General features: G+C 45.5%; 1 protein-coding gene across 1 annotated transcript; it reads right to left on the reverse strand.

Annotated features, from left to right (window-relative positions):
- Window positions 1-329: 329 nt before the first annotated feature.
- On the reverse strand, window positions 330-26184 carry LOC119977885 (matrix metalloproteinase-18-like). Its single transcript, XM_038819167.1, has 6 exons — window positions 26058-26184; window positions 16740-16867; window positions 10521-10666; window positions 9747-9872; window positions 7456-7617; window positions 330-957 (listed from the first exon to the last, which is right to left on the reverse strand). Exons 1-6 carry the CDS (start codon window positions 26154-26156, stop codon window positions 617-619), a joined length of 1002 nt encoding a protein of 333 aa, XP_038675095.1. The 5' UTR covers window positions 26157-26184; the 3' UTR covers window positions 330-616.
- Between the last annotated feature and the right edge of the window lie 367 nt (window positions 26185-26551).

The following is a 26551-nucleotide window of genomic DNA, read 5'->3' on the forward strand; positions in this document are numbered from 1 at the left end:
AAACGCGGAGAGGGAAGAAAGGTATGAATAAAAATAAAAAGAATAAAAGTCTCTGTGTCCAATGGACATATTCCAATGTACCTTTCTTCAGTCACACCCTTAGTTGGAGAATTTTGTTTTCAGTCTGTAGATTCATCAAGGTCTCAAGAACTTCTCCTCAGGTTCAGAATACAGCAGGTAGGTAGCATTTTTGGAGATAGTGAGAGAAAGAGAGAGAGAGAGTAAGAGAAAGAAAGAGAGAGAGACAGAAAGAGAGAGAGAGAAAGAGAGAGACAGAGCGAGAGAAAAAGGGAGAGATAAAGAGAGAGCGAGAAAGAGAAAGCGAGAGAGAGAGAGAAAGACAAATAGAGAAAGAGAAAGAGAGAAAGAGCTGCTTCTCCTGACTGGCTGCCCCTTCCTAGGTTCCCTAAAAACTATCCCACATGGGTAGGACCGCCTGTTGCCTGGCAGAATATGGCTCTTGGCCAATTCATTGCCCACCAGCCATCCAAATGAAGCAAATCCCTCTGAATACTCGGGTATCATTCATTCTGAGTTCTGCTGTTGAAAACCTAAATCTTCACTGACACAGTGTGTGATTTTGCAATTTTAGAATTCTTCACTTCCTCAGTGTGACTTAGAGGTACATGCCCATTAAATACCCATGGATTACAATGATAACAACAAAGTAAAAGAAATGGGAAATAAAGGAATCAACAGGAAGGGCCCTTAAAGGTGCTTGTGTTGAAGTCAGGCTTGGGGATTGTGTCGAAGTCAGGCTTGAAGATTGTGTTGAAGTCTGGTTATGTGCTTGTGTCGACATCTGGGTTGGAGATTGTGTTGAGATCAGGCTTGGAGACTGTGTCGATGTTTGAGTTGGTGTTTGTGTTGAAGTCTGGCTTGGAGATTGTGTCGACGTCTGGGTTAGAGATTGTGTCGATGTCTGGCTTGTTGCTTCACCTGTCCCAACTGCAGCTCCTAAATTGAAAGGGATATGAATTTTTAAATAACGTGAAATTAAAGGAAAATTGCTAGAATGTAAATACAGTAATTTGAAGGAAAGTTTTAGTTATGCCCTCTTGTAACAGCTACATCCACCCCAGGAAATAGTTGCTGCACGTCCACTCTATCTATCCCCCTCATCATCTGATAAACTTCTTTTAAGTTGCCTCTCATCCTCATTGAAGTCTTATTGAAAATCAGATTCCAAATTTAACACCAGAACCCTGAAGACAGAGCAGCTGAGTTTTCTGTGGGTCGATTGACACACTCTACGTCAAATTCAGAGATCCATACCAGGAGCATCACCAAGCATATCTATAAATGAGTTATCAAGTTGATGAAGGGACAGCACGGTAGCATGGTGGTTAGCATAAATGCTTCACAGCTCCAGGGTCCCAGGTTCGGTTCCCGGTTGGGTCACTGTCTGTGCGGAGTCTGCACGTCCTCCCCGTGTGTGTGTGGGTTTCCTCCGGGTGCTCCGGTTTCCTCCCACAGTCCAAAGATGTGCGGGTTAGGTGGATTGGCCATGCTAAATTGCCCGTAGTGTCCTAAAAAGTAAGGTTGGGGGGGGGGGGGGTTGTTGGGTTATGGGTATAGGGTGGATACGTGGGTTTGAGTAGGGTGATCATTGCTCGGCACAACATTGAGGGCCGAAGGGCCTGTTCTGTGCTGTACTGTTCTATGTTCTATGTTCTAAAACAGGACTATAACTGTGTTAAATGGGAGGAAGCAGCATGTTTTATATATATTGTGATCTTACAAACAACAGATCAAATCCTGTCCTACCACATCCTGCCTTGAGTCATGGTGGATAATTAAACAATTTAACTGCGAAGGTGTCCTACAAATCACCCCATCATCAGTAATGAAAGAGACCAGCCTCTTTGTGAAAAAGACAAGTCTGAAACATGTGCAACCATCTTCAACCAGAAGTGTTGATTGAATGGTCAGCCTCAGCCCCTGCTGAGGCGCCACCATCATAGCTGCCAGCCTTCATCCAAGTTGATTTGCTCCATGAGATATCAATACATGGTTGAAGATTCAGGATATAGCTATGGGTCTTGTGAAGACTCGTGCTCCAGTCCAATAACAGCGTTGCATCTACTTGACAAAGTGGAAAATTATCCAGGGATGTCTTATTCAGCAGAAGAAAGACAAATCCTCTCTGGCCAATTACTGCCCCATGAGTCTGGTCCCATCCATCAACAAATTGAAGGAAGAGGCTGATAACATTGCTATTAAGCAACACTTGCTCCCCAAAAAACTATTCATTGTTCCTCAGTTCAGATCTCACCAGGACCGTTTGTTCCTGACCTCAGTACAACCTTGGAACAGATATGAACAAAAGAAGTGAATTCCAGAGGATGAGATAGGTGTGACTACCCTTGACAGCAATTAACCTAGTATGGCTGCTTATTTAATGACCTTCAATCTTTTATATGGTAAGAAATGGTGTGTTTTCGGTGTTTTCTGCTGATTACGCAGTGTTAAGTTCATTTCTAACTCATGAAGTAGTAACTGATTTGCTGATATAATAATAATCTTTATTAGTAGGCGGCACGGTGGCACAGTGGTTAGCACTACTGCCTACAGCGCTAAGGACCCGGGTTAGAATCCCAGCCTTGGGTCACTGTCCGTGTGGAATTTGAACAGTCTCCCCTTGTCTGCTTGGGTTTCACCTCCACAATCCAAAGATGTGCAGGGTAGGTGGATTGGCCACGCTAAATTCTCCTAAATTGGGAAAAAAAATTATTGGGTACTCTAAATTTATTTTAAAAAACAATAATAATCTTTATTAGTGTCACAAGTAGGCTTACATTAACACTGCAATGTAGTTACTGTGAAAAGCCCTCAGCAACCACTCTCCGGAGCCTGTTCGGGTACACTGAGGGAGAATTCAGAATGTCCAATTCACATAACAAGCTCGTCTTTTTGGACTTGTGGGAGGAAACCGGAGGACAGGAGGAAACCCACACAGGCATTGGGAGAACTTGCAGACTCCGCATTGACAGTTACCCAAGCCGGGAATCGAATACGGGTCCCTGGCGCTGTGAAGCAACAGCTCCAACCACTGTGCTAAGTTCGGCTGTTAAATGGCAAGTTAATATTCATGTCACATTGATTCTGAACAATGAGAAACTACAAAAAGAGGTAATCTAACTGTCACCCCTTTGACATCCAACAGCATTATTATCAGTAAACTCCCAACTATCAACCCCTGGAGTGGAGCTCACCATTGACCAAGAGTTTAACTGAACCAGCACTTTGCCTCTATGGAGAGGCACTGGTGTAGTGATATTGTCACTGGACTAGTAATCCAGAATCCCAGGGTCTCTGGGGACCTAGTTTGAATCCCATCATGGCAGATAACGATATTTGAATTCAATTAAATCTGAAATTAAAACTAATGATGATCATGAAACCATTGTTGATTATCGTAAAAACCCATCTGGTTCACTAATGTCCTTTGCATAGGAAATTTTCTGTGCTTACCTAGTCTGGCCCACAAGTGACTCCAGAGTCAACCCATAGAAATGTGGTTGACTCTTAATTGCCCCTTCAAGGCAATTAGGGATGGCCAATAATTGTTGAGCCAGTCAGCGACACCCACATCCCATGAAAAAAAAAGAGCTTGTCAGAGGCTGGGAGTTCTGCAACGAATATCTTGCCTTCTGACACTCCAAAGCTTGCCCACCATCTACAGGGCACATTGAACAAAGAACAAAAAAAAAACAAAGAAAAGTATCACACAGGAACAGGCCCTTCAGCCCTCCAAGCCTGTGCCGACCATGCTACCCATCTAAACTAAAATCTTCTGCACTTCCGATGTCCGTATCCCTTTATTCCCATCCTATTCATATATTTGCCCCTTAAACGTCACTATTGTCCCTGCTTCCACCACCTCCTCCGGCAGCGAGTTCCAGGCACCCAGTAAAAAACTTGCCTCGTACATCTCCTCTAATCCTTGCCCCTCGCACCTTAAACCTATGCCCCCTAGTAATTGAGCCTTCTACCCTGGGAAAAAGCCTCTGACTATCCACTCTGTCTATGCCCCTTATAATTTTGCAGACCTCTATCATGTCGCCCCTCAACCTCCGTTGTTCCAGTGAGAACAAACCAAGTTTATTCAACCTCTCCTCATAGCTAATGCCCTCCATACCAGGCAACATCCCGGTAAATCTCTTCTGCACCATCTCTAAAACTTCCACATCTTTCTGATAGTGTGGCGACCAGAATTGAACACTATATTCCAAGTGTGGCTTAACTAAGGTTCTATACAGCATGTCAGGAATGTGATGAAATGGCTGAGATAGACAGATTTTTAATCAGTAAGGGAATCAAGGGTTATGTGGTTAAGGCGGAAAAGTGGATTTGAGGATGATGTCAGATCAGCCATGATCTCATTGAATGGCAGAGCAAACCCGATGGGCTGAATGGCCTACTTCTGTTCCTCCATTTTATAGTCTTGCCTGGATGAGTGCAGCTCCAACAAAACTCAAGAAGCTCAGCACCATGACAGCCTGATTGATTGGGAATCCATTCATAAACGGTCACTCCCTTCCACCACCAATGCACTGCAGCAACTCGCTAAGGTTCCTTCAGTTACTCCTTCCAAACTTGTTACCTCACCACCAGGAAGGACAAGATCAGCAGGGCTATGCTCTCAAGTTCCTCTCCGTGTCACACACTATCCTTACTCCAAATTATCATTGTTGTTGGCTGAAAATGTTGGAACTGTCAGATAGCACTATCAGAGTGCCTCAATCTCACATGCACTGTGTGTAATTCAAAAAGCAGCTCATCACCACCTTCTCAAGGGCAATTAGGAATGGGCAGTTAATGCTGGCCTTGCCAGCAAATTCTATACCCACTGAATGAATCAAAAACGTTAATTGGACAATAACATTTTTTGGCATATATTACCTTTGTTCAAATTTCACTTGAGCACAGACCATAACATTGTTATGTCTTAAAATCCCTTTCCCTTTCAATTAAAATAATCAAAATAGATTAAATGATTCATAATTAATTTGCCTTTCAACACCCAAAGCACACCTGAACTCCTAGAATTTAAATGCAATGGTCAAACAATAGCATTACTCGTAACTGAAAATAATGCAACACAGGTCAATTCTATAGAACATTGGTTTGGCCATGATTAATTCTTTTGTCCAGCTCTGGGCACTTCACAAGGCTGTGAAGAGTTTAGAGACGTTGCAAGAAAGATTTACAAGCATGGACTTCAGTGATGTGGCTTCATTAGAGAAACTTGGTTTGTCCTTGTTAGGGAAGAGAAAATTGAGAGATTTGATGGAAGTTTTCAAAATCTTGAGGAGGATGGAAAGTATGCATGTGTGAGTGAGTGTGATGGGGGAGGGGATGGAGGCGGGATGGTGCGGAAAGGCGTGGGCCGTAGCCACCTGCTGTGCTGTAACCATTTTAAGATCCTTTATCAAATCATTTCAAACTTTCAGAGGGCGTCTCCAGGTACCCTAGATACTTTAACTGGAAAATCAGCAGAAATTCCAGGAAAATTACATTATGAAATGTTTATGTGTTGCTTCAAAGTTTCCTCTGTTTATCTGCTGAGGTAACGGCAAGCGATCGATAGATCCCTGTGGAAATTACACCCAACAATTTGTAAAATTGAAAACAAAGCTCATCGTGTGGATGAATTAGGAGAATTGGCAAGAGCTTGGTCGAGAATAGTTTTGAGCTGATTTTAAAGGCGGTGAGAACAATGGAGTGGAGTAAGGTCTTAAGGAGATTTTCCAGAGGACAGAGTCATCCAGTTAAACAGTGCGCCAAATATTGGTGGTGGAAGGGTGGCTGATGTGCATTTATTTTGGGCTTATTTACTGATCTGGTTTGGCTCCCAGTTAAGCAATAAGACCATTTTAAAAGTGCCATTATTGATTTCAGGATCATTGATGATCCTGCCTCTCCCTAGCTTTGTAACCTCTTCTGTCTTACAACCTTCCAAAATAGTTGTGCTCTTCTAATTCTGACCCTTGAACCTTCCAGCTTTCAATCCATTTACTATCGACTTGGGCGATAAAGTTGGAATTTAACACAGAGAAGTGTCAGGTCTTGCATTTAGGGAGGTCATGATGTGGAGATGCCGGCGTTGGACTGGGGTGAGCACAGTAAGAAGTCTTACAACACCAGGTTAAAGTCCAACAGGTTTGTTTCAAACACGAGCTTTCGGAGCACGGCTCCTTCTTCAGGTGAATGGAAAGGCTTGTTCCAGAAATGTTTATATAGACACAGTCAGAGATGCCCCGGAATGCGAGCACCTGCAGGCAATCAAATCATCAAAGATGCAGAGAGAGAGGTAACTCCAGGTTAAAGAGGTGTGAATTGTCCCAAGCCAGTTCAGTCGGTAGGCCTCTGCAAGTCCAGGCTTGTTTATCTGCTGAGGTAACGGCAAGCGATCGATAGATCCCTGTGGAAATTACACCCAACGTGCTCCGAAAGCTCGTGTTTGAAACAAACCTGTTGGACTTTAACCTGGTGTTGTAAGACTTCTTAGGGAGGTCAAACAGTTCTAGGGAGTACATAATAAATGGGAACATACAAAGAGGGGTAGATGACATGAGAGATCTTGACGTACAAGTACACAGGTCCCTAAAGTCAGCAGTTCAAGTAGACAAGGTTGTAGAGAAAGCATATGGAATGCTCTCCCTCATTGGCAGAGGTATAGAATATAAAAGTAAGGAGAAAATGTTGGAATTGTATAAAACATTGGTGGGGCCATAACTGGAGTATTGTGTGAAGTTCTGTTCACCACATTATAGGAAGGACATTAATGCTCTGGTGAGAGTGCAGAGGAGATTGACAAGAATGTTGCCAGGGATGGATAAGTGTAGCTACGAAGAGGGATTGGATAGGTTGGGGTTATTTTCTTTGGAGCAAAGAAGGCTGAGGGGTGACTTAACTAAGGCATACAAAATTGAGGGGAAGAGATAGAGTGGTCAGGACATGAGGAGGAACATTTTTACGGAGCGTGTAGTGGGAGTCTGGAATTCAATCCTGAGTTGGTCATGGAGGCAGATACCTTAAACTCTTTGGGAAAGTACCTGGACCTGCACCTCAATGCTCTAAACTACAGTACTATGGAACATGTTCAGAAATGTGGGATTAGAAAGGGCACCAGGGTGTCCTCGGGCTGACATGGACAAGATGGGCTGAATGGCCTCCTTCTGTGCTTTAACATTTCTATGATTCTATGCCTTCAGCTACCAAGGCTCTCAACTTCTCTGTATAAACCACCTAGTATTTTAAACCTCTCCTTCTTCTTTTGAGATGTTCCTTCAAGTCCACCTCTTTGCTCAAAAGTTCAGTCATCTCATCTGCTTTGATAGTTCCCTAAAAGATGAAATGCTCAATTATGCTTGACAACTTCAAGTGAAATGCATGTGAAATTGGATTAATTTAAAGTCAGGAAATCAATAAAAATCAATGTTGTTGTACCGTATAAAGACTGGATTCCTTCAATATCATCATTTGAAAGACCAAAACTATCTTGTGGCACAAATGTGTAGAAGGGAAGCATCACAGAGCCGGGAATATTAGTATGACCGAGTCCCAGAGAGTGTCCAAATTCATGGGTTGCAACTTGCTTCAAGTTGATTCCTGGAAAAACAATGTTAAAATATCTTGTTCAAACTTTTTTTAACTAAAGTTTATGAAGCAAATTTTTTCATGATCTCTATTCATAGATATTTTAGTTCTGTCAATCTTTCATTGAAATTGTTTCTAAAATCAAGAAGTAAAACAACCGCATAAATGTCTATGTTTCAAGTGGGTGACAGATTAATATTGTTTCAAAGTGATCCACGGTTCAAATGGGCCAGAAAATGATTAAAAGAGTGAAGACAAGCAGAGTCTTTTTACTTTACATCAGTAGAGTAATAACTGGCAATTCAACTGATACACAGTTAGATACATTTTCAGATCTGAAATATCTGATACAGATTTGATTCATCCACACTTAAATTTGCAGCTTTTCCACAGATTGGGGATTGACAATCCCGAGAATGATCACATTGATTTCTGAAATGAATGTGAGTAATTGATTATAAATTATGCTGCAAGTTCACTTTGAAGGCTGGCAGCAGACAGAGTATGCAGCCTCCATCAACCTCACTAAGAGATGCACCAATGCCATTGTTTCCACCTGCAACTTGACAAAATGCTGTTCAAGGCATCTCACTATATATCTGAGCATCACATTCAAATGTGCTGAAGATTATTATTTTGACTAGCTATTGATTGTGGTTCATAGGTAGCACTCTGGCCATTGAATAAAGACTGGGTTTATGCCCCTGTTTAACAGTTTGAGCGTATCCTCCTGGCTGACATCTCCGTGGGACTGCTGCACTATTGGAGGAATAAAGTAATTGAGCAAGATTTGAGCAAAAGATTTCCCCAAATCATTTAAGACTCAGCCAAAATTAACAGAACCAATGATCTGGCTGTTTAACTCTGGGGGACCTAGTTACCAAATATCCCAAAATTTTAAAGTGCCTCAAAAAGAGTAATTCCTTGTCTATGAGGTTCTTAGGGCATTCATTGATTTACTTCAATCCAAGTTCTTCCTTCTCTCTAACTCTTTTTGTTAGCGTTGGTGAAAGAGAAGTGAAGTATATCAAAGTCTCCAACAAAGTCCCGATTATATATTTTAGCTCTCAATCTTACAAGTTGTACCAGTGGACAAGACAGGAATCTAACCAATCTGACGCAGTGACAGGCGCGAATAACAAAGTCTGTTAGGCCACTGAAAGTATCGAAATTGGAAAGTTTACATGACATTTAACCTTTAGCTGACGCACCAGGTTTTGACAGTGATGATTAATAGTTACTTTCCAATCATTCTTCTTGAAGTGATCGAGATTCTCCGTACACTCGAGTGGGAATTTCTTCCAAGGAATGGCAGTGGGGTCATGTATGAAGTGTGGATTGGGAACATGCTGGACTAGATGCTTCAAATAAGGCAATTGGGGTGTAACATTTTGATGTCAGCTCTTCAATCCTCACAGATTTCTGATGGCAGGGCTGACATCACATTATGAGGTCACACTGGAAAGATGACAGTCTTCAGTAGTTCTCCCTAACATGGAGCATCTCTGATTAAAGTGGATCTGCCGTACAACAGGCATCAGTGGGGCCACAATGGCATTTCTCACTCCCACAGGAATACATCAGCAGTCAATTTACATTTTTTAGTTACTTCGATCCAGAGATTATCTCAGTACGCAGCGTTAAGTAACTTCAGTGAGCTCCAACATTTTGGTTGTTTTTCTCTGTCAATGCGTTTTCCCTAGTTACACCAACCACCTCCCTTCCCCACCCATACATCAGGAAAACCGCTGACTTCACAGCTGGCTTAAACTGCTCCACAGGAAACCAATGAGCTGCCTCAAGAGGCTCAAATGGCTGGAAGTCTTCAGATGTGGGATGAGGCCCAGCTTTGAACAAACCTCAGACCTGACCCTCTAGTGCATTCTGTGAGCACAGCACATTTTGTGCCTGAAAATGGATTGAAATAAGTTTACCCATAACTCTCACTTTCATTAATGTCCTGATCAGTTAGTAACTGAAGCAACCTACAACATGCAGACAATATACAATAAACATTAGGCACAGCAATTCACTGCTTTTCAATTCCAAGATGCACAAACAGCAGCAGTGGCCGTCTCCAACCAACAAGGTCTCAAGCAATTTGGATCATTGAGTTTTAATTCATGGGGAAGAACACTTACCACTACTTGTATCTGTCCACAATTCATCCTCATCGAAATGAGCATCACCTCCAAGACCAGGTCCAGGAGAAAAGGCATGGGCCAGAACGTTATTGGGTCCATCAAAAGGACTAAAATCGCCATGAGCTAACAAGTAAAATTGAACAAACACGTCAGTAAAATGAGTTTCCAGTTGCGGTTGAAAAGATCACATGTAATCATTTGAATAATGAAATAAAGTTTACGATTGCTGGTAACAATAGTTCACTGATTTGCTGACCCCATGTATTACTTCACAATTAACCAATTACTTGAATTTAAATTCACCAATTGTCGAGCAGGGATTTGAACTCGCAGGCTACATTTTACACTGGAGGTGGCGAGGTCTCCGCTGCACTGATGTAAAAGTCAGAAGTGGGCCTAATGCGCCCCACCACCATTAAATGGTCACTCAGCTGCTGATTGGAGTTGGTTGAGCTTTTGCTCCCTTCCAAGCAGATGTCCTGCCTCCAGGAGTTGCTGGTTAATCAAAAGGCCAACAGAACTCTGGCCCCCATAGCACAAAGTGGCCACTGCTGGCGCTGCACAATCCCTGAGAAGTCATCCAGCGATGGAGCCCGGACTGTGAGGTCAGTCCAGGAGTGTTACTGAGCCCATGCCAGCAGGCCCCAGCAGGGTGGCTGAGTGGGTTGGGGGGGAAGGTGGTGACAGGTCAAGGGTGGGGGGGACGGGGGAACACAGCATCAGCAGTTGCTGATTTTATTGTCTAATTAATAATAATTAATTTGAACATACCTCCAGCAGCAAATAGAATTTCAATGTCAGAAAGGGATGTTTTCTGAGTAAATGTCAAAGGAGTAACATCAGCCCAAAGTTGTAAAGCCTCTTTGATAGCAAGATCCACAACATTCTGCGGTAAATCAGATGTATAGTTCTTTATTCTGTGTGGAGACACAGTTAATTGTTTTACGATCTTGAAAAACTAAGGGGATAAAGATGCTGATTATATGTAATTGTTTCTGAGTGTTTGTCCTTCAGAAAACAGCTCAAGCCACCTGCTCCAGTCACTTTTATGGTGACAAACATTAGCATCCAAACAAGGGAGTTCAGGTGGCAGTTTCCATGGAAAGACGATGGGCGTGATTTAATAGAAGCATTTCTAAGTGTGATCTTGGGCGTGTTTGGTGGGGTGTTCCACAATGGCCAGGTTGGCGAGATTGCGGGCAGTACTTAACGACACTTAGAGCAGGAAATGAGTCCCTGGGAGATTTTTTCCATTACTGGCTGACTTGCAACCTGACTCACCAGACTAGCTTCTCAGTAACTCACTGCTGACCAGGGGGAGCCCTATTTAAACACTCCCTCACCACCCACTCCCAGTCAACACACAAGAATTGCAGCACGCAGACCTGCTCCTTGCTTTGGGGATATTGACCTGGTCAGGCTTCTCGATGCCGTCGATGTGAGGCAGCCCATCCTGTTCTCCCGAGGATCCGCGACCAACAGCAGGGTTACTAATGCCACCTGCGAGGCAGTGGCAGCGACTGTCAGTGCGGGAAGCATGACTAGGAGGACTGCACTACAATGTGGGAAGGTGACTAACAACCTCCACTGAGCTGTAAGGGTAAATTACAACCTCTCTCCTGGCATCAGTTCCATCTGCCACCCCTCAAATTCCCAACTCTTGCACATCCCCGACTCCCCCCTCCCCCCGCCGTGACCCCCACAAATCACTCACTGATACCTCGCACCCTCCCCACCTCCGATCTTCATGCTTGCTCCTCAGAACACACTGGCACCCACCAGCACAACACTTTCATGTCTAGGTGCAGTGCCCACACATGCCACCTGCTATAGACCCACCTGACCCATCAAGCGTGTGGCTCACAATGCCCTCTCTTTTTCTCCGCAGAAGATAGACCATAATAAACAGGAAATGGCCAAGGTGGGGAGGGGGGTGGAAGAGTACCAGAGATTCACCTGCTCACCAGCCCTGAAAATTGTGGGGTTGACCGAGGAGAGAGTCATCGCCGACAGCAAGGCTGGCCTGCACCGTGGAGGGAACGATCCATCGCTCCTTCATCCAGAGAGCTGCCTCAAGTCGGTTATTCAAGTCAAAGAAACTGATCCTCCCTCTCACTGACCACATGTGTACTGTGTCGCCGGATGTCCATCTGATGGGATCGGGCCTTCCAGAGTCGTTCACCCCTCCCAGCCGCCCAAGAGAACACCTTGGAGGAGAGCTCTGAGGAGACCATCGTCACAGCGATCACCCCCAACATCCGTCCGCGCAGAGACACAAACCTCAGTTTCTGGGGCACAATCTGGTGAGCACCACACAGTTGCTGATGCACACCAGGCGGAGACAGGAAAATCCAAAAGAATCATTAGTCAGAGGTCTGCTGGATCCCTGGATCCAATGGGGTCCTCGGCAGATACTGAGCCTCTGGACAAGGGTCTTCCAGAGCTGGTGCAGATGATGGGAAACAGCCGTGATATTCAGGAGTAGATGTCAGCGACATTTGAGCAAGTACGTAGCCGATTGTAGGAGTCTGGAAGGCTACGGGCACAGGAGATGATCCTGACAATGCTTAGCACCGAGGTCAACACGCTAGACGGGTGACCGCTGTGGAAAGCCGAGAGCACGACTTCTGTGTCTTGAGTGGTGGTGCCCAAGGCCTGGGTCAGTGTGTGATGACCCTGGCTGAGGGCGTTAACGTCATGTCTCAGTCACTGAGGGACATGTCCCAGCTGAAGGTGGACATTGCTGGCAGACTGCAAAGCATGGCCCAATCACTAAGGAGCATCGCTGTGGGCGTTGGCACATGATTTAGACAAACGGGGAGCCACCAGGATTGTCAGGGCCAGATGACTCAAAGGAATCTGGAGCTCACTCCAGCTGCCCCTCTCTCCCATGAAGATTCCCAACGCCCTCTGGGCTGGAGGAGGACGATGTAGGCTGATCTGGGGCCTGCACCAAGGAGATGCTGACGGTCTCAGTTCTCCCAAACCGTCCCCACCTGACAGCACGGCATCTCCAGGCCAGCGGGCAGAACAGGGTGATGTGGCGATGCCAGTGACACTGGTAAATCGGCTGGTGAGCCCTGGCTCCAGGCCCTCCAGAGGATGTTCGCCAAGAGCATCAAAGGCCACAGCAAAAAGCAGGAGGCTGCCTCCAGCTCTGATCTGCATCTTGGGGACATAACCCGACGTGTTAGTAGATCACAAAAGATAAAGAAGAGAGAGGAACACTCATTGGGCACGGTGGGGGGGGGGGGGGGGGGGGGGGGGGGGGGGGGGATAGTTGGGGAGAAATGAAAAATCAAATGTTCACAGTTAAAACATGTTACACCTGATGCATGTGAAGCCTCTAACCTTTACTGTGGCCTGGCTGCACCCCCAACCCCCACCCTGGAATGGGGGGAGGGGAGATTGTGTGGAAGGAGGGATTAGGGGGAAGAGGGGAATATGGAGTGGGAGGGATTGGGGAAAAGGAAGGTTGGGAGGAAATTGAGAGCGGACTGATAAAGCCTCGTTCTCATCATAGCATTTACAGTGCAGAAGGAGGCCATTCGGCCCATCGAGTCTGCACCGACTCTTGGAAAGAGCACCCTACCCAAGGTCAACACCTCCACCCTATCCACACAACCCAGTAACCCCACCCAACACTAAGGGCCATTTTGGACACTAAGGACAATTTATCATGGCCAATCCACCTAACCTGCACATCTTTGGACTGTGGCAGGAAACCGGAGCACCCGGAGGAAACCCACGCACACACGGGGAGGATGTGCAGACTCCGCACAGACAGTGACCCCAAGCCGGAATCAAACTGGGACCCTGGAGCTGTGAAGCAATTGTGATATCCACTATGCCACCGGTCTGCCCCGTTCTATGAGAATCCGATGAGGATGAGGATGAGAGCCTTCCTGGTCCTCCGGCATGCCTGTGCTCCATCCTACAGTTCTTCCTCCGTTGTCCCTTTTTTAACAAATTGTGGAGTGGAGTAAGTAACTTGGTCAAGTTAGGAATGTATTTTCCGTAGTAGTTGATGAGCCCTAAAAAGGTACAGGGATCGGTTGGGTCTTTATGGATTGGAGCCTGCCAAATGGCCCGCACTTTGTCTTCCAGGTGAAGCCCCCTCCTGTTGCCCCGGTACCCTAAATAGGTGACTTGGGTTTTTTTTTAGAATGCACTTCTCCCTGTGGAGGTGGACGGGGCCTGTTCAAAGCACTGGAGGACTTCAGCCAGGTTCTCCATATGTTCTTTGCCCGAGGCCTTGCTGATGTGCAGAACATTCAGGTATACGGCCACCCTGGGTAGCAGGAGATTTTCCATCATCTGTTGAAAAATCGCACAGGCCTATGAAACCAGGAAAAGCAGTTGGGTGAATTCATTCAAGATGCTGTGGATGTGTCACGTAATTTCGAGAATCCAGATCTCAGACCAGCTGCAGGTACGCGTGGCTCATGTCGAGCTCCATGAATGTTGTTCTATCGCTGAGTTTTGCGTTCAGGTCCATTTAATGTGGGACTGGGTAATGGTCAAGGCGAGTGACTCGGTTCACCGTCACCTTGTTGTCACCCCACAGATGTATGGAGCATCGGGCTTCAGCACCGGGACCACTGGCGCAGCCCGTGAAATGAACGGGGTGGATAATACACAAGTGTTCAAAATGATCCAGCTCAGCGTCGACCTTGGATTGCAGCGCGTATGGTACTGGGCAGGCACAAAACCTTTGGACCCTGCTCTCCGCGCTCTCGATGGACATGGCAATGTCCACTGCCTCAAGCATGCCAAAATGGTGCCATTTGATTCTCCTTGGGTCTGCAAGGCCATGTGAAAACAGAACCAGCAGATGGGTATCGGGGGTTGCGAGTTAAGATGTACCTTGAGCAGGGCCACCAATGTGGTGAAAGGCTTGGAGTCTGGTCTGTCTGGATGTGTGAGGCTCTTGATAAGTGTATATGTGTGTCCCCTGACTGACCCCAGCAGGAGTCGTTCATCTCCATCCATTCTGTTTGACCGTAAAAAATATTGTACCTGTTCTATGTATTAGGCCCAGTCATCAGCACCCATGTCAAATTGGCTGAGTTTCCCGATGTGTGGCATCTCACCGTTCGGATTGGAAGCCTCTGTGGGCCTGAACGAAAGGGATTGTTTGCATAACGCACAGCGGATGTGGCAGCTTCACTTTATCCTTGTCGCCAGAGTAGAAGCCAAACGGGAGAAACAACAGGGACACACGGTAGGATAGAAATGAACGACTGGTTCATTCCGATATACACAAGATCACGAAAACTGCTACTTCTCTCCCCGAAGGGCCACCTGCATCCTTCTTAAGGGGAAGCCCCGCCCACAATTACAGGGGGAGCTCAAACTCAGCTGTATAAGGGGGAAAATGAATGGAGCACATTCCTTACCCCCAAGGGGGTCACAACAATCTCCATCATGGAAACAGCTTGCATGGTCAAATACAAACCATTTATAATACCCTGCACTTTAAGGAAAAGTGTATACCAGTACATTATTGTTTAAAACATGAATTAGAGAGCGAAAATATTTAAATTGTTGCCTAGCTAAATAATGCAACCGTCACATAATGGAGTCAGCTCGGGAATTGAAAATTTCTCAGATATCTCAGTGTGTTACTCAGAAAGAGCAACACTAAAACAGCTCAAGGCAATGATCACCCTGGCAGCCAGTGACAGAATTTGTGCAACAAAGATGTTTGAAGATGTGGTTTCATGAATGTGCTCATTTCTGTCACAGTTTCACTCCAAGCTAGTGATCTTCCAAGCAGATCTCTTTGGATATGTCTAGATATAGTCACATTAGCCTGTTTATTAAGGAATGAGGGGCAAGATAAAGATATCTACATCTTCAGTACCTAAGTTGGAACTGATCTCAGTGCGTATGTTCTTTTTGACCATCCCATTCCTCCTCCAGATCCAGTTTGCCTGGTGAATATAAGGAATACCACTTTAGTGCTGGATATTTAGAGTGTCTATGTCACACTCAGATTGGAGACTGATTCATTCCCCTAAAAGCCCAGAAACTAACAATGTGCCGTTTGACTTTCATGAAATGTTATTTCCAACAGCTATTGTTGTAGTTAATATTTTTCCCGCTTCTGGACTGTGATAGAAAGATTCAACAACGCTCGTTAAGAAAACAAAACAAGGCTTTATTTGCAAATTACAATTGCATGCAGAAATGGCTGAAACCTGGAGACGGAGAGCAGTCAAAACCAACTGCTGGGTCCGTCCCAAGTCTGCGCTATTACAAAAGAATAGGTCGGTATTTATACATTATAAAATCAAGATAACGTGAATACAGCTTGGTCAGGAATTTGATCAAAAGTAAAACAGAAATAATATCATTAAACTGGCGTCACCTTGCTGACCTTTAGAGGACTCGGGGTCTCATATCATTATCTTGTCTTTTGGTCGCATGTTTAAGAAACGGAGCAGATTTGTTTAAGTATTGAAAGAGACGAGTTCTAGCTTATCGTGTGTATTTAGACTGCTCTGGGTTATGACGACTGAGTTTCATCCGAGTTTAGAGTCAGCCAGTTTTCGGGTCAAGTTGACCTTTTCTGCTTGTATTTGTGCCTTAGGTTATGCAAAGTCAGTTTAAATTTCATTGTACCAAGAAACTTGACTAGTTTTCCCATCATGCCATTATTTGCTTCGCACAACACCACACTATCTAGCGGACTGCCTTTTAGAAGTTTCAAACTGGACATTTAAACCTTGAGCATTGAGCATCTGGAATATAGTTTAGAGGCTCTGGTTTCATTGAAAATTGGTTATTTAATACAATTTCTGGACTTTAAAATGCCTGCCGAATTCAACCATGGCAGCATTCTTGTCCCACGTTCTACCAGAGCGGAACTGATGCAGAACTAGCCAAGATGTGTCATTTGTGCCTGGTGCATTTAATTCTAATTACTGATAAAATTGACCAAAATTATTTAATAAACAGGCAATGTCAAATTACCAAGAGTTATACCTGTAAGTGAGGTCCTTCTTCTCAAATATAGTGTTGCCTAAAGTAGTGAATTGTTCCGAATCAGTCACTCCACAATGAGGAACCTTTGGGTCTGCAGTTACTTTAAGACGATAAGCTTTCTGTGCATCCTAGGTGCAAGAAAATAATTTATTTTGAATTGATAGCATTCATTCTCGAATTCTTTTATTGTTATTAAGATTTGAAATTTCCTTTTAAATGGAAAACAAACAATGCCTTTTTATACCCATAATTACCAATTGTGGGGCAGTCCCACGCCGTTTGGAAACCCCCGGGCTACTGGCAAAACGGGAAATCCCGTTGGCGGAGAATCTGGGCAATGATGTGTGGCAGAATTCCCTGTTCCCGAAACTAAGTGCTAATGCAGGGGCAGGATTTGTGGACTTTCACAACAACAAAATTGGCACCGTACCTGGACCAATTCAGCGATCATTGAGGGGCTAGCACCGGCGCCATGTGGAACACAATCGATTCCAAAATGAAGCGGTGTGTGATTCACCGGATTCATGATTGACACTCAGGAGGCTGACAAGCTGCAGCCGCATGTACACACGATTCTCCACACACACGCACTCATCCCAGCCAACAAGATAGCACATTTTGTGCTGGAGCACGTCCATCCCGTTGATTGGCTGGGGCCAGAGGGCACCTGGGGTGGGGGTTGGGGGGAGGGGGGGATTGGGTCACCCAACCCATACGTCTTTTACCACTAAGTTCATAGTGGGCAGTCAGCGGCATGTGCAGTTGCATGGCTGCCTTGCAGGCCGCGGCAATGGTGCTCCGTGCCCATCCATCCCAACCCCAAAGCCCACCTCCCGCCATCCCTCGCTATCCCCCTGGCAGAAAGCACCCCACCCAGCAACCAGAACTGTTAGCAAACTATGATGATGTTGGCCGCTTTCCGTACCCCCTCTCCCTCCCTCAGCAGCCACGGCACCTGTTTTATGATTTTTAAAAGCACAAGTGAATCTCTCCATTGGGAATTCCCCTGGTGGAGGCGGAAAATCGCGGAGGCCCTGGAGAATACCTGATCAGGCTTGTTAATGATAAGCCAATGGCGTTTACTGTACATGTGTTCTGAAACACATTGATGTTACCTTCGAGGCACTGGAAAATTGTGATTTGGCGTGAAACTTGCGCCCATCATGATTTTGGCGTCAAAACCAATTTTCCGACCAATTGCGTTTCCCGATTCCGACGTTAGCCGACGGAGAATCCGTCCATGGTTCATGGTAGCATTGTGCTGTAGTTGACTAAATTGGTGGTGGAATGTGAGGGCAAAGGGGACTCTATTATTTTTCTAGGAGGGAGTGGAAGGGGTGAGGGCAGAGGTCTGAGAAAGGGGTTGTAATTGACACAGGTCCGGAGTGTGGGGGAGGGGGATACTTGGTTAAGGAAACAAGCCAACATTTCAGAAGCACCATTTTCAAAGATACCATCAATAGAACAGATGTGACAGAGGTGGAGAAAGGTGAGAGAGGGGTGGAAATTGGAAGCAAAGAGAAAAATTGTGTACTCTCAGCCCTCCCAATAGAGGTTCCTTGAAGATGTTTTCTTTCATCGTGACCATCGATGTCCTGAATATACAATGGAAGGCAGGTCTTTGAACAATGAGAAAAACTGCTGGCACTCCAGGGAGGAACTTCTGCTCGACAACAGTGTCCTTCCAGGTTCCCCGTGACCTTCCCACTGGGAGAATGGGATGGAGAGCTTACGGGAAGGAGGGTGCGAGGATCTGCTGTCGAGGTAGCTGTGGGAGTCAGTGGATTTGTCATGACTATCGATGGTCAGTCTATCGCCAGAAATGGAGGGCGAGATCTTCTGGCTGGGCATGCCAGCGGGATTTCCGATCCTGCCGACCAAGCACCTCTGCTCCAGAATTCCCGGTAGTGTAAAATGGATTCAATGGGAAATCCCACTGAGAGTGACAGGGCCAGGAGATCCCACTGTCAGCCAATAGCGGTCACTTCCAGCCACCAGATGAAAGCATGCAGTGGCACAAACACAGTCAGCAATGTAACGGAAATACAATTACAGGAGCGGGACAGAGTAGGATTAGAACAAGGAATCTTCCATATAGCCCACAAAAAGCCTGGCATAACTGGGGCCCATATGGGTATCCATAGCCATAGTCTTTTATTTGCAGAAAGTGAGCAAACTCAAGGGGGAATTATTTAGTTACAGAACAAGTTTGGCCAGGTGGAAAAGAGATGTGGTGGACAGGGATTGTTCAAGCTTCTGCTAGAATCGGAGAGCCTTCAGACCCTCTGGAAGGTGACAGAGGTGTAGAGGGATTGGCCGCCCATTGTGAAGAGGAGGTGGTTAGGGCCAGGGAACTGGAAATTGTTGATATGACTCAAGACGTGAGATGAATCACAAATTTAGATAGGAAGAGCCTGGACAAGAGGAGAGAGGATTGAATCAAAACAGGAAGAAATTAGTTCCTTGGGTTAATACAATGGGTCTCCCAGGACTTTCCTGGACAGGCCTGTTTGTGGATTTTGGGAAGGATGTAGAAATGGCTGTGCGGGTTGGGGCCCTATGAGTTTGGAAGTTGTGGACAGAAAATCATCAAAAGGAATGTGGTCAGTGACCATCCAGAAAAAAATGGTTTGATGTTTGATGGTGGGGTCATGGTCCAGTGGGAGATAGGAGGAAGTGTCTGAGAGTTGGCGTCCAGCCTCTGCAATGCAAACTATTACGTTCCTGACCAGACCCCAACAGTGGGGCCTCACGGTAGCATGGTGGTTAGCATCAATGCTTCACAGCTCCAGGGTCCCAGGTTCGATTCTCGGCTGGGTCACTGTCTGTGTGGAGTCTGCACGTCCTCCCTGTGTGTGCGTGGGTTTCCTCCGGGTGCTCCGGTTTCCTCCCACAGTCCAAAGATGTGCGGGTTAGGTGGATTGGCCATGCTAAATTGCCCGTAGTGTAAGGTTAATGGGGGGATTGTTGGGTTACGGGTTACGTGGGTTTAAGTAGGGTGATCATTGTTCGGCACAACATCGAGGGCCGAAGGGCCTGTTCTGTGCTGTACTGTTCTATGTTCTATGTTCTAAGTTGCTAGGATACTAGACAGAAACCCCAATACTTTATTTAATTTGTAAGACTGTGAAGAAAGGATACTTCGCTCCAGGAGTGATTCCATGTAAAAATAGGCATATGGTGTATCAGAACAAACTTTATTCCAACAGCGGGGGCCACTTTAGTTCAGTTGGCTGGACAGCTAGTTTGATGCAGAACAAGGGCAACAGCTTGGCCTCAATTCCTGGACTGGCTGAGGTTATTCATGAAGGCCCCGCCCTCTCAACCTTGCCCTTCACGTGAGATGTGGTCATCCTCGGGCTAAAACATGACCAGTCAGCTCCTCCCCCCCCCCCCCCCCCCCCCCCCCCCCCCCCCACCTGAAAGGGGAAAGCAGTTGCTGAAGAATACAGCCAAAGATCCTCCATTATTCAGGTGTCAGGCTGCTCTCTTCAAGTAGTCATCTTGGACTATGGCGCAAATCATCGTGAATGACTATGATTTAGTGGCCATTACTGAAACATGGTTAAAGGATGGTCACAACTGGGAGCTAACTATCCGAGGGTATCAAACTATTCGGAAGGACAGAGTGGATGGTAAGGGAGGTGGTGTAGCTCTGTTATCTAAGGATGACATCCGGGAAATAGTAAGGGATGACATCCGGGCAATAGTAAGGGATGACATCAGTGCTATGGAGGATAAGGTTGAATCCATTTGGGTGGAAATCAGGAATAGTAAGGTGTAAAAGTCACTGATAGGAGTTATCTATTGGCCACCAAATAGTAACATGATGGTGGGGCAGACAATAAACAAAGAAATAACTGATGCATGTAGAAATGGTACAGCAGTTATCATGGGGGAATTTAATCTACATGTCGATTGATTTAACCAGGTTGGTCCGGGCAACCTTGAGGAGGAGTTTATAGAATGTATCCGTGATAGTTTCCTAGAACAGTTTGTAATGGAACCTACGAGGGAACAAGCGGTCCTAGATCTTGTCCTGTGTAATGAGACAGGATTGATTCATGATCTCATAGTTAGGGATCCTCTTGGAAGGAGTGATCACAATATGGTGGAATTTAAAATACAGATGGAGGGCGAGATGGTAAAATCAAATACTAGTGTTTTGTGTTTAAACAAAGGAGATTACAATGGGATGAGAGAAGAACTAGCTACGGTAGACTGGGAGCAAAGACTTTATGGTGGAACAGTTGAGGAACAGTGGAGAACCTTCCAAGCGATTTTTCACAGTGCTCAGCAAAGGTTTATACCAACAAAAAGGAAGGACAGTAGAAAGAGGGAAAATCGACCATGGATATCTAAGGAAATAAGGGAGAGTATCAAATTGAAGGAAAAAGCATACAAAGTGACAAAGATTAGTGGGAGACTAGAGGGACTGGGAAATCTTTAGGGGGCAACAGAAAGCTACTAAAAAAGCTATAAAGAAGAGTAAGGTAGAGTAAACTAAAGTAAACTTGCTCAGAATATAAAATCAGACAGTAAAAGTTTTTACAAATATATAAAACAAAAAAGAGTGGCTAAGGTAAATATTGGTCCTTTAGAGGATGAGAAGGGAGTTTTAATAATGGGAGTTGAGGAAATGGCTGAGGAACTAAACACGTTATTTGGGTCGGTCTTCACAGTGGAAGACACAAATAACATGCCAGCGACTGATAGAAATGAGGCTATGACAGGTGAGGACCTTGAGAGGATTGTTATCACTAAGGATGTAGTGATGGGCAAGCTAATGGGGCTAAAGGTAGACAAGTCTCCTGGCCCTGATGGAATGCATCCCAGAGTGCTAAAAGAGATGGCTAGGGAAAGTGCAGATGCACTAGTGATGATTTACCAAAATTCACTAGACTCTGGGGTGGCCCCGGTGGATTGGAAATTAGCAAACGTGACACCACTGTTTAAAAAAGGAGGTAGGCAGAGAGCAGGAAATTATAGGCCAGTGAGCTTAACTTTGTTAGTAGGGAAGGTGCTGGAATCTATCATCAAGGAAGAAATAGCGAGGCATCTGGATAGAAATTGTCCCATTGGGCAGACGCAGCATGGGTTCATAAAGGGCAGGTCGTGCCTAACTAATTTAGTGGAATTTGTTGAGGACATTACTAGTGCAGTAGATAACGGGGAGCCAATGGATGTGGTATATCTGGATTTCCAGAAAGCCTTTGACAAGGTGCCACACAAAAGGTTGCTGCAAAAGATAAAGATGCATGGCATTAAGGGTAAAGTAGTAGCATGGATAGAGGATTGGTTAATTAATAGAAAGCAAAGAATGGGGATTAATGGGTGTTTCTCTGGTTGGCAATCAGTAGCTAGTGGTGTCCCTCAGGGATTGGGCCCACAATTGTTCACAATTTACATAGAAGATTTGGAGTTGGGAACCAAGGGCAATGTGTCCAAGTTTGCAGATGACACTAAGATGAGTGGTAAAGCGAAAAGTGCAGAGGATACTGGAAGTCTGCAGAGGGATTTGGATAGGTTAAGTGAATGGGCTAGGGACTGGCAGATGGAATACAATGTTGACAAATGTGAGGTTATCCATTTTGGTAGGAATAACAGCAAACGGGATTATTATTTAAACAATAATAGCATGCTGCTGTGCAGAGAGACCTGGGTGTGCTAGTGTATGAGTCACAGAAAGTTGGTTTACAGGTGCAACAGGTGATTAAGAAAGCAAATGGAATTTTGTCCTTCATTGCTAGAGGGATGGAGTTTAAGACTAGGGAGGTTATGTTGCAATTGTATAAGGTGTTAGTGAGGCCACACCTGGAATATGGTGTTCAGTTCAGTTTTGGTCTCCTTACTTGAGAAAGGATATACTGGCACTGGAGGGTGTGCAGAGGAGATTCACTAGGTTAATCCCAGAGCTGAAGGGGTTGGATTATGAGGAGAGGTTGAGTAGACTGGGACTGTACTCGTTGGAATTTAGAAGGATGAGGGGGGATCTTATAGAAACATTCAAAATTATGAAGGGAATAGATAGGATAGATGCGGGCAGGTTGTTTCCACTGGCGGGTGAAAGCAGAACTAGGGGGCGTAGCCTCAAAATAAGGGGAAGTAGATTTAGGATTGAGTTTAGGAAGAACTTCTTCACCCAAAGGGTTGTGAATCTATGGAATTCCTTGCCCAGTGAAGCAGTTGAGGCCCGTTCATTAAATGTTTTTAAGGTAAAGATAGATAGTTTTTTGAAGACTAAAGGGATTAACGGTTATGGTGTTCGGGCCGGAAAGTGGAGCTGAGTCCACAAAAGATCAGCCATGATCTCATTGAATGGCGGAGCAGGCTCGAAGGGCCAGATGGCCTACTCCTGCTCCTAGTTCTTATGTTCTTAAAGAACATAGCACGGAACAGGCCCGTCAGCCTGCTGTGCCATGATGTTGTGCCGACCATTTATCTTAATCTAAGATCAACCTAACCTGCACCCCTACAATTTACTGTTGTCCATGTGCCTATCTAAGAGTCGCTTAAATGTCCCGAATGACTCTGACTCCACCACCTCTGCTGGCAGTGCATTCCACACACACACCACTCTCTGAGTAAAGAACCAACCTCGGACATCTCCCCTATACCTTCCTCCAATCACCTTAAAATTATGTCCTCTCGTGACAGCCATTTCCACCCTGGGGAATAATCTGTGGCTATCCACTCTATCTATCAAAGAACAAAGAAAAGTACAGCACAGGAACAGGCCCTTCGGCCCTCCAAGACCCTGCCAACCATGCTGCACGACTAAACTATGTTCTTATTACTAACACAGTATTAAAATAACTTTACCACCATACCAAGAAAATAGTTCACAATTACCCATTAAACAATGCTTAACAATAAAACAAAACACTAAGTCGTAACTGCTATCTTTTGTCTCCACTCAAGCAAAATTCATCTCGGGTCGAAATCCACTTTTAACTAGAGATAGCAAAGACAGGGGATGGAATTCTCCGAGGCTCTGATCGCGATTTCAGCGCAGGGGCTGGGGAGAATAGGTGTTGACGCCGAAAAATCAGCACGATGCCGCACCCGTGATTCTCTGGTCCCCGGACAGCTTTGCCTGTCGGGGACGGGCGGCGCACTTAGTCCGCCGCCGCCCTGGTGGGGGCGGCGCGATCCTTCATTGGGGGGCCTCATGGACGGCAAGACTAGTGATAGGGGACCACCGATCCATGGGTGCATGGATCTTGTAGGGGCCTATATCTTTGGGGTCACTCCGTGGTGCGAGTCCGCCATGTCACGCATGGCGGCCATGGAAGCCGCCGCCGTGCGCATGCGCGGACTCCCGACTGGACGTGCGGGGCTCCATATCCGCAGCCTGAGCTGTGAGGAACACTCTGGGGCCCTGCTAGCCCTCTTCAGCTAGGAAAATCACTCTGGACTTTCTTCCGCTGGAGCGGAGACATAGCCCTAATATTGGAGAATCCCACTCCTGATTACTACCAAACATTGGAAAGAGATCTCTTGAGGTTGCATGAAGAGACACCCTGAATAATGCAGAATCTCTGGCTGTATTCCTCAGCAACTGCTTCTCAGTTCACCTTCCAGCCAAAAACTAAACTCTGTCTGACTGCTACAGACCTGGTACAGCCCCAACACCTCCCATTAGCTCCTACATCCTTATCCAACCCTAATCCCATGACCTGATTATTTAAGTTTAAACACAATGGGACGGATTCTCTGTCCTGGGAGACCTGGAATGTATTCCCCGATGGGATGGAAATCGGGCCTCGGGGGAAAATTGGGATTTGTGGCGTGGGCCGAACTGAACGCAATGCTCCGACACCCCCCCCCCCCCCCCCCACCCCTCCCCAATCTCCCCCCCAGAAAGCGGCGTGAACAAGGTCCATGGTGCACGTTGGTGGGGAGCATATTAGTAAATGTAAATAGGTCTTAATAACCCATTTGGATTTATTTAGCTGGCCTGGCACCATGAGATTCTCCGGTCCCCATGGCTGGGAATCACATGGGCGCGGATAACTTGTGGTCTCAGCAATCTTGAACCTGACATGGTGGATCTCATGGTGGGCGAAAGGCAAATGGTTGCCCCTTTGGCCCACCGCGAGATCCACCACACCAGGACCAAGCTGGTGGAGTCCATCCGAGCGACAATTTCCCCAACTATGCACTCCCTTCCCATGTGTCCTTTTGCAGATCTTCCCCAAATGCCACTCCCCCACCCACCTCAAGTGACCAAGCGACCCTCATAATAGGTAGAGACCCCCAGGACTCCTGTAATAGGGGGACCCTGTCCAGGGACCCTGTAATAGGGAAATGCCAACATGCACCCCTGTAATAGGGGGACCCTGTAATAGGGGAATGCCAACATGCACTCCTGTAATAGGGGGACCCTGTAATAGGGGAATGCCAACATGCACCCCTGTAATAGGGGGACCCTGTAATAGGGGAATGCCAACATGCACCCCTGTAATAGGGGGACCCTGTAATAGGGGAATGCCAACATGCACCCCTGTAATAGGGGGACCCCCCCAGGAATGTCAAGGCAGAATAGTGTAAATTTCAGGACCGCATTAGATTATGCAGCCCTGTCTCCAATGGAAGAGGCAGGGTTGGACGTATTGATTGAGTGGTCTGACCTCCAGAGGTGGCATGCATGGATTCATGTATGCTTTCTCGGAATCTCTTCTTTTGATGCCACTTCAGTTGGAAGGTATGGCCCAACATTTCCGAAGCAATACACAAGCACTTAACTGCGCAAGTGTCCCTTATCTTGTTATATGGGCGTAGCAAAGGTGTGGGCAAAAGCTAAAATCAAGAATAAAAGTTGCAAAGCTCAGCATTCTGAAGATGCTCAGGGGCATTTGGTACTTTGTTCAGCAATGGATAGAGTTAACGTTCACATTGAGTAGCAAAGCTACAGCTTCAGTAAATACTGACTTAACTCTAGCTTTATCAGGCTTAATATTTCAAATTCTTCAATACCAATTCCCATACCAGCCTCCCCGGACAGGCGCCGGAATGTGGCGACTAGGGGCTTTTCACAGTAACTTCATTGAAGCCTACTCGTGACAATAAGCGATTTTCATTTTTTTCAATAGTCTTGTTAACAATGTTTAATCAAAAGCACAAAGGACCAGAAATAGAATAAAACAAACATGTGGTCAGGTTAATCATATTCATTTGATACTCTGACATATCTAAAAGAAAGAATAGTATTAGATACACCTTCCTTCATCTTAATAACTTCATTGCAGTGTCAATGTAAGCCTATTTGTGACACTAATAAAGATTATTATAAGAATGCTTGAGTTCTTTACATACCTTAGGACCTCCTTTCTCCTTCACTGAAGACAATGGAAATGCAGTCGAAGCAAAGACTAGAAAGCCTAATTCGAGCACAACCGTAAGATAGACGCACATTGTCTTAATTTTGATTGTTCACTGTGTGCTAAACAGGTTTATGATTCAAGGCAGTGTCCACTGCCTATCTTTATACAGAGCTAGAGTGTTAACTAACCCAATGACGCAAACAAAAATTTGTGCCTCAGAGTAATTATTGCTGAAACATTAGCCAAATATTTTGTTACGTAGTTATTGCGCAGTCAGTTAATATGGTTTCAAGAAACATTTTTATCGAAATTATAAAGCAAGGAAGTAGTAAAAGCATTAAAAATCCTAAAAATAAGTGATATTTTACCTCATAAAGCATCAGAGAAGCAGTAGGATAACGTAGAAGATATGTTCCACAAAGCCATGTGATGATATTTTACAGCCCTGGATCCCAAAGATAATTGGATTGTTTTTGCTTTGGCAAC

Source organism: Scyliorhinus canicula, chromosome 14, assembly GCF_902713615.1.
Source record: "Scyliorhinus canicula chromosome 14, sScyCan1.1, whole genome shotgun sequence".
Classification (NCBI taxonomy): domain Eukaryota; kingdom Metazoa; phylum Chordata; class Chondrichthyes; order Carcharhiniformes; family Scyliorhinidae; genus Scyliorhinus; species Scyliorhinus canicula.

What these genes read in the sequence shown, in the direction of transcription:
- LOC119977885 (XM_038819167.1), bottom strand. Translation starts at nt 26,156, where the DNA reads ATGTGCGTCTATCTTACGGTTGTGCTCGAATTAGGCTTTCTAGTCTTT. An exon ending in GTGGACAGATACAAGTAGTG is followed by an intron (nt 7,618 to 9,746) that starts GTAAGTGTTCTT and finishes TTGTTTTTCCAG; the next exon opens with GAATCAACTTGAAGCAAGTT. An exon ending in AGGAATCCAGTCTTTATACG is followed by an intron (nt 958 to 7,455) that starts GTACAACAACAT and finishes CTTTCAATTTAG; the next exon opens with GAGCTGCAGTTGGGACAGGT.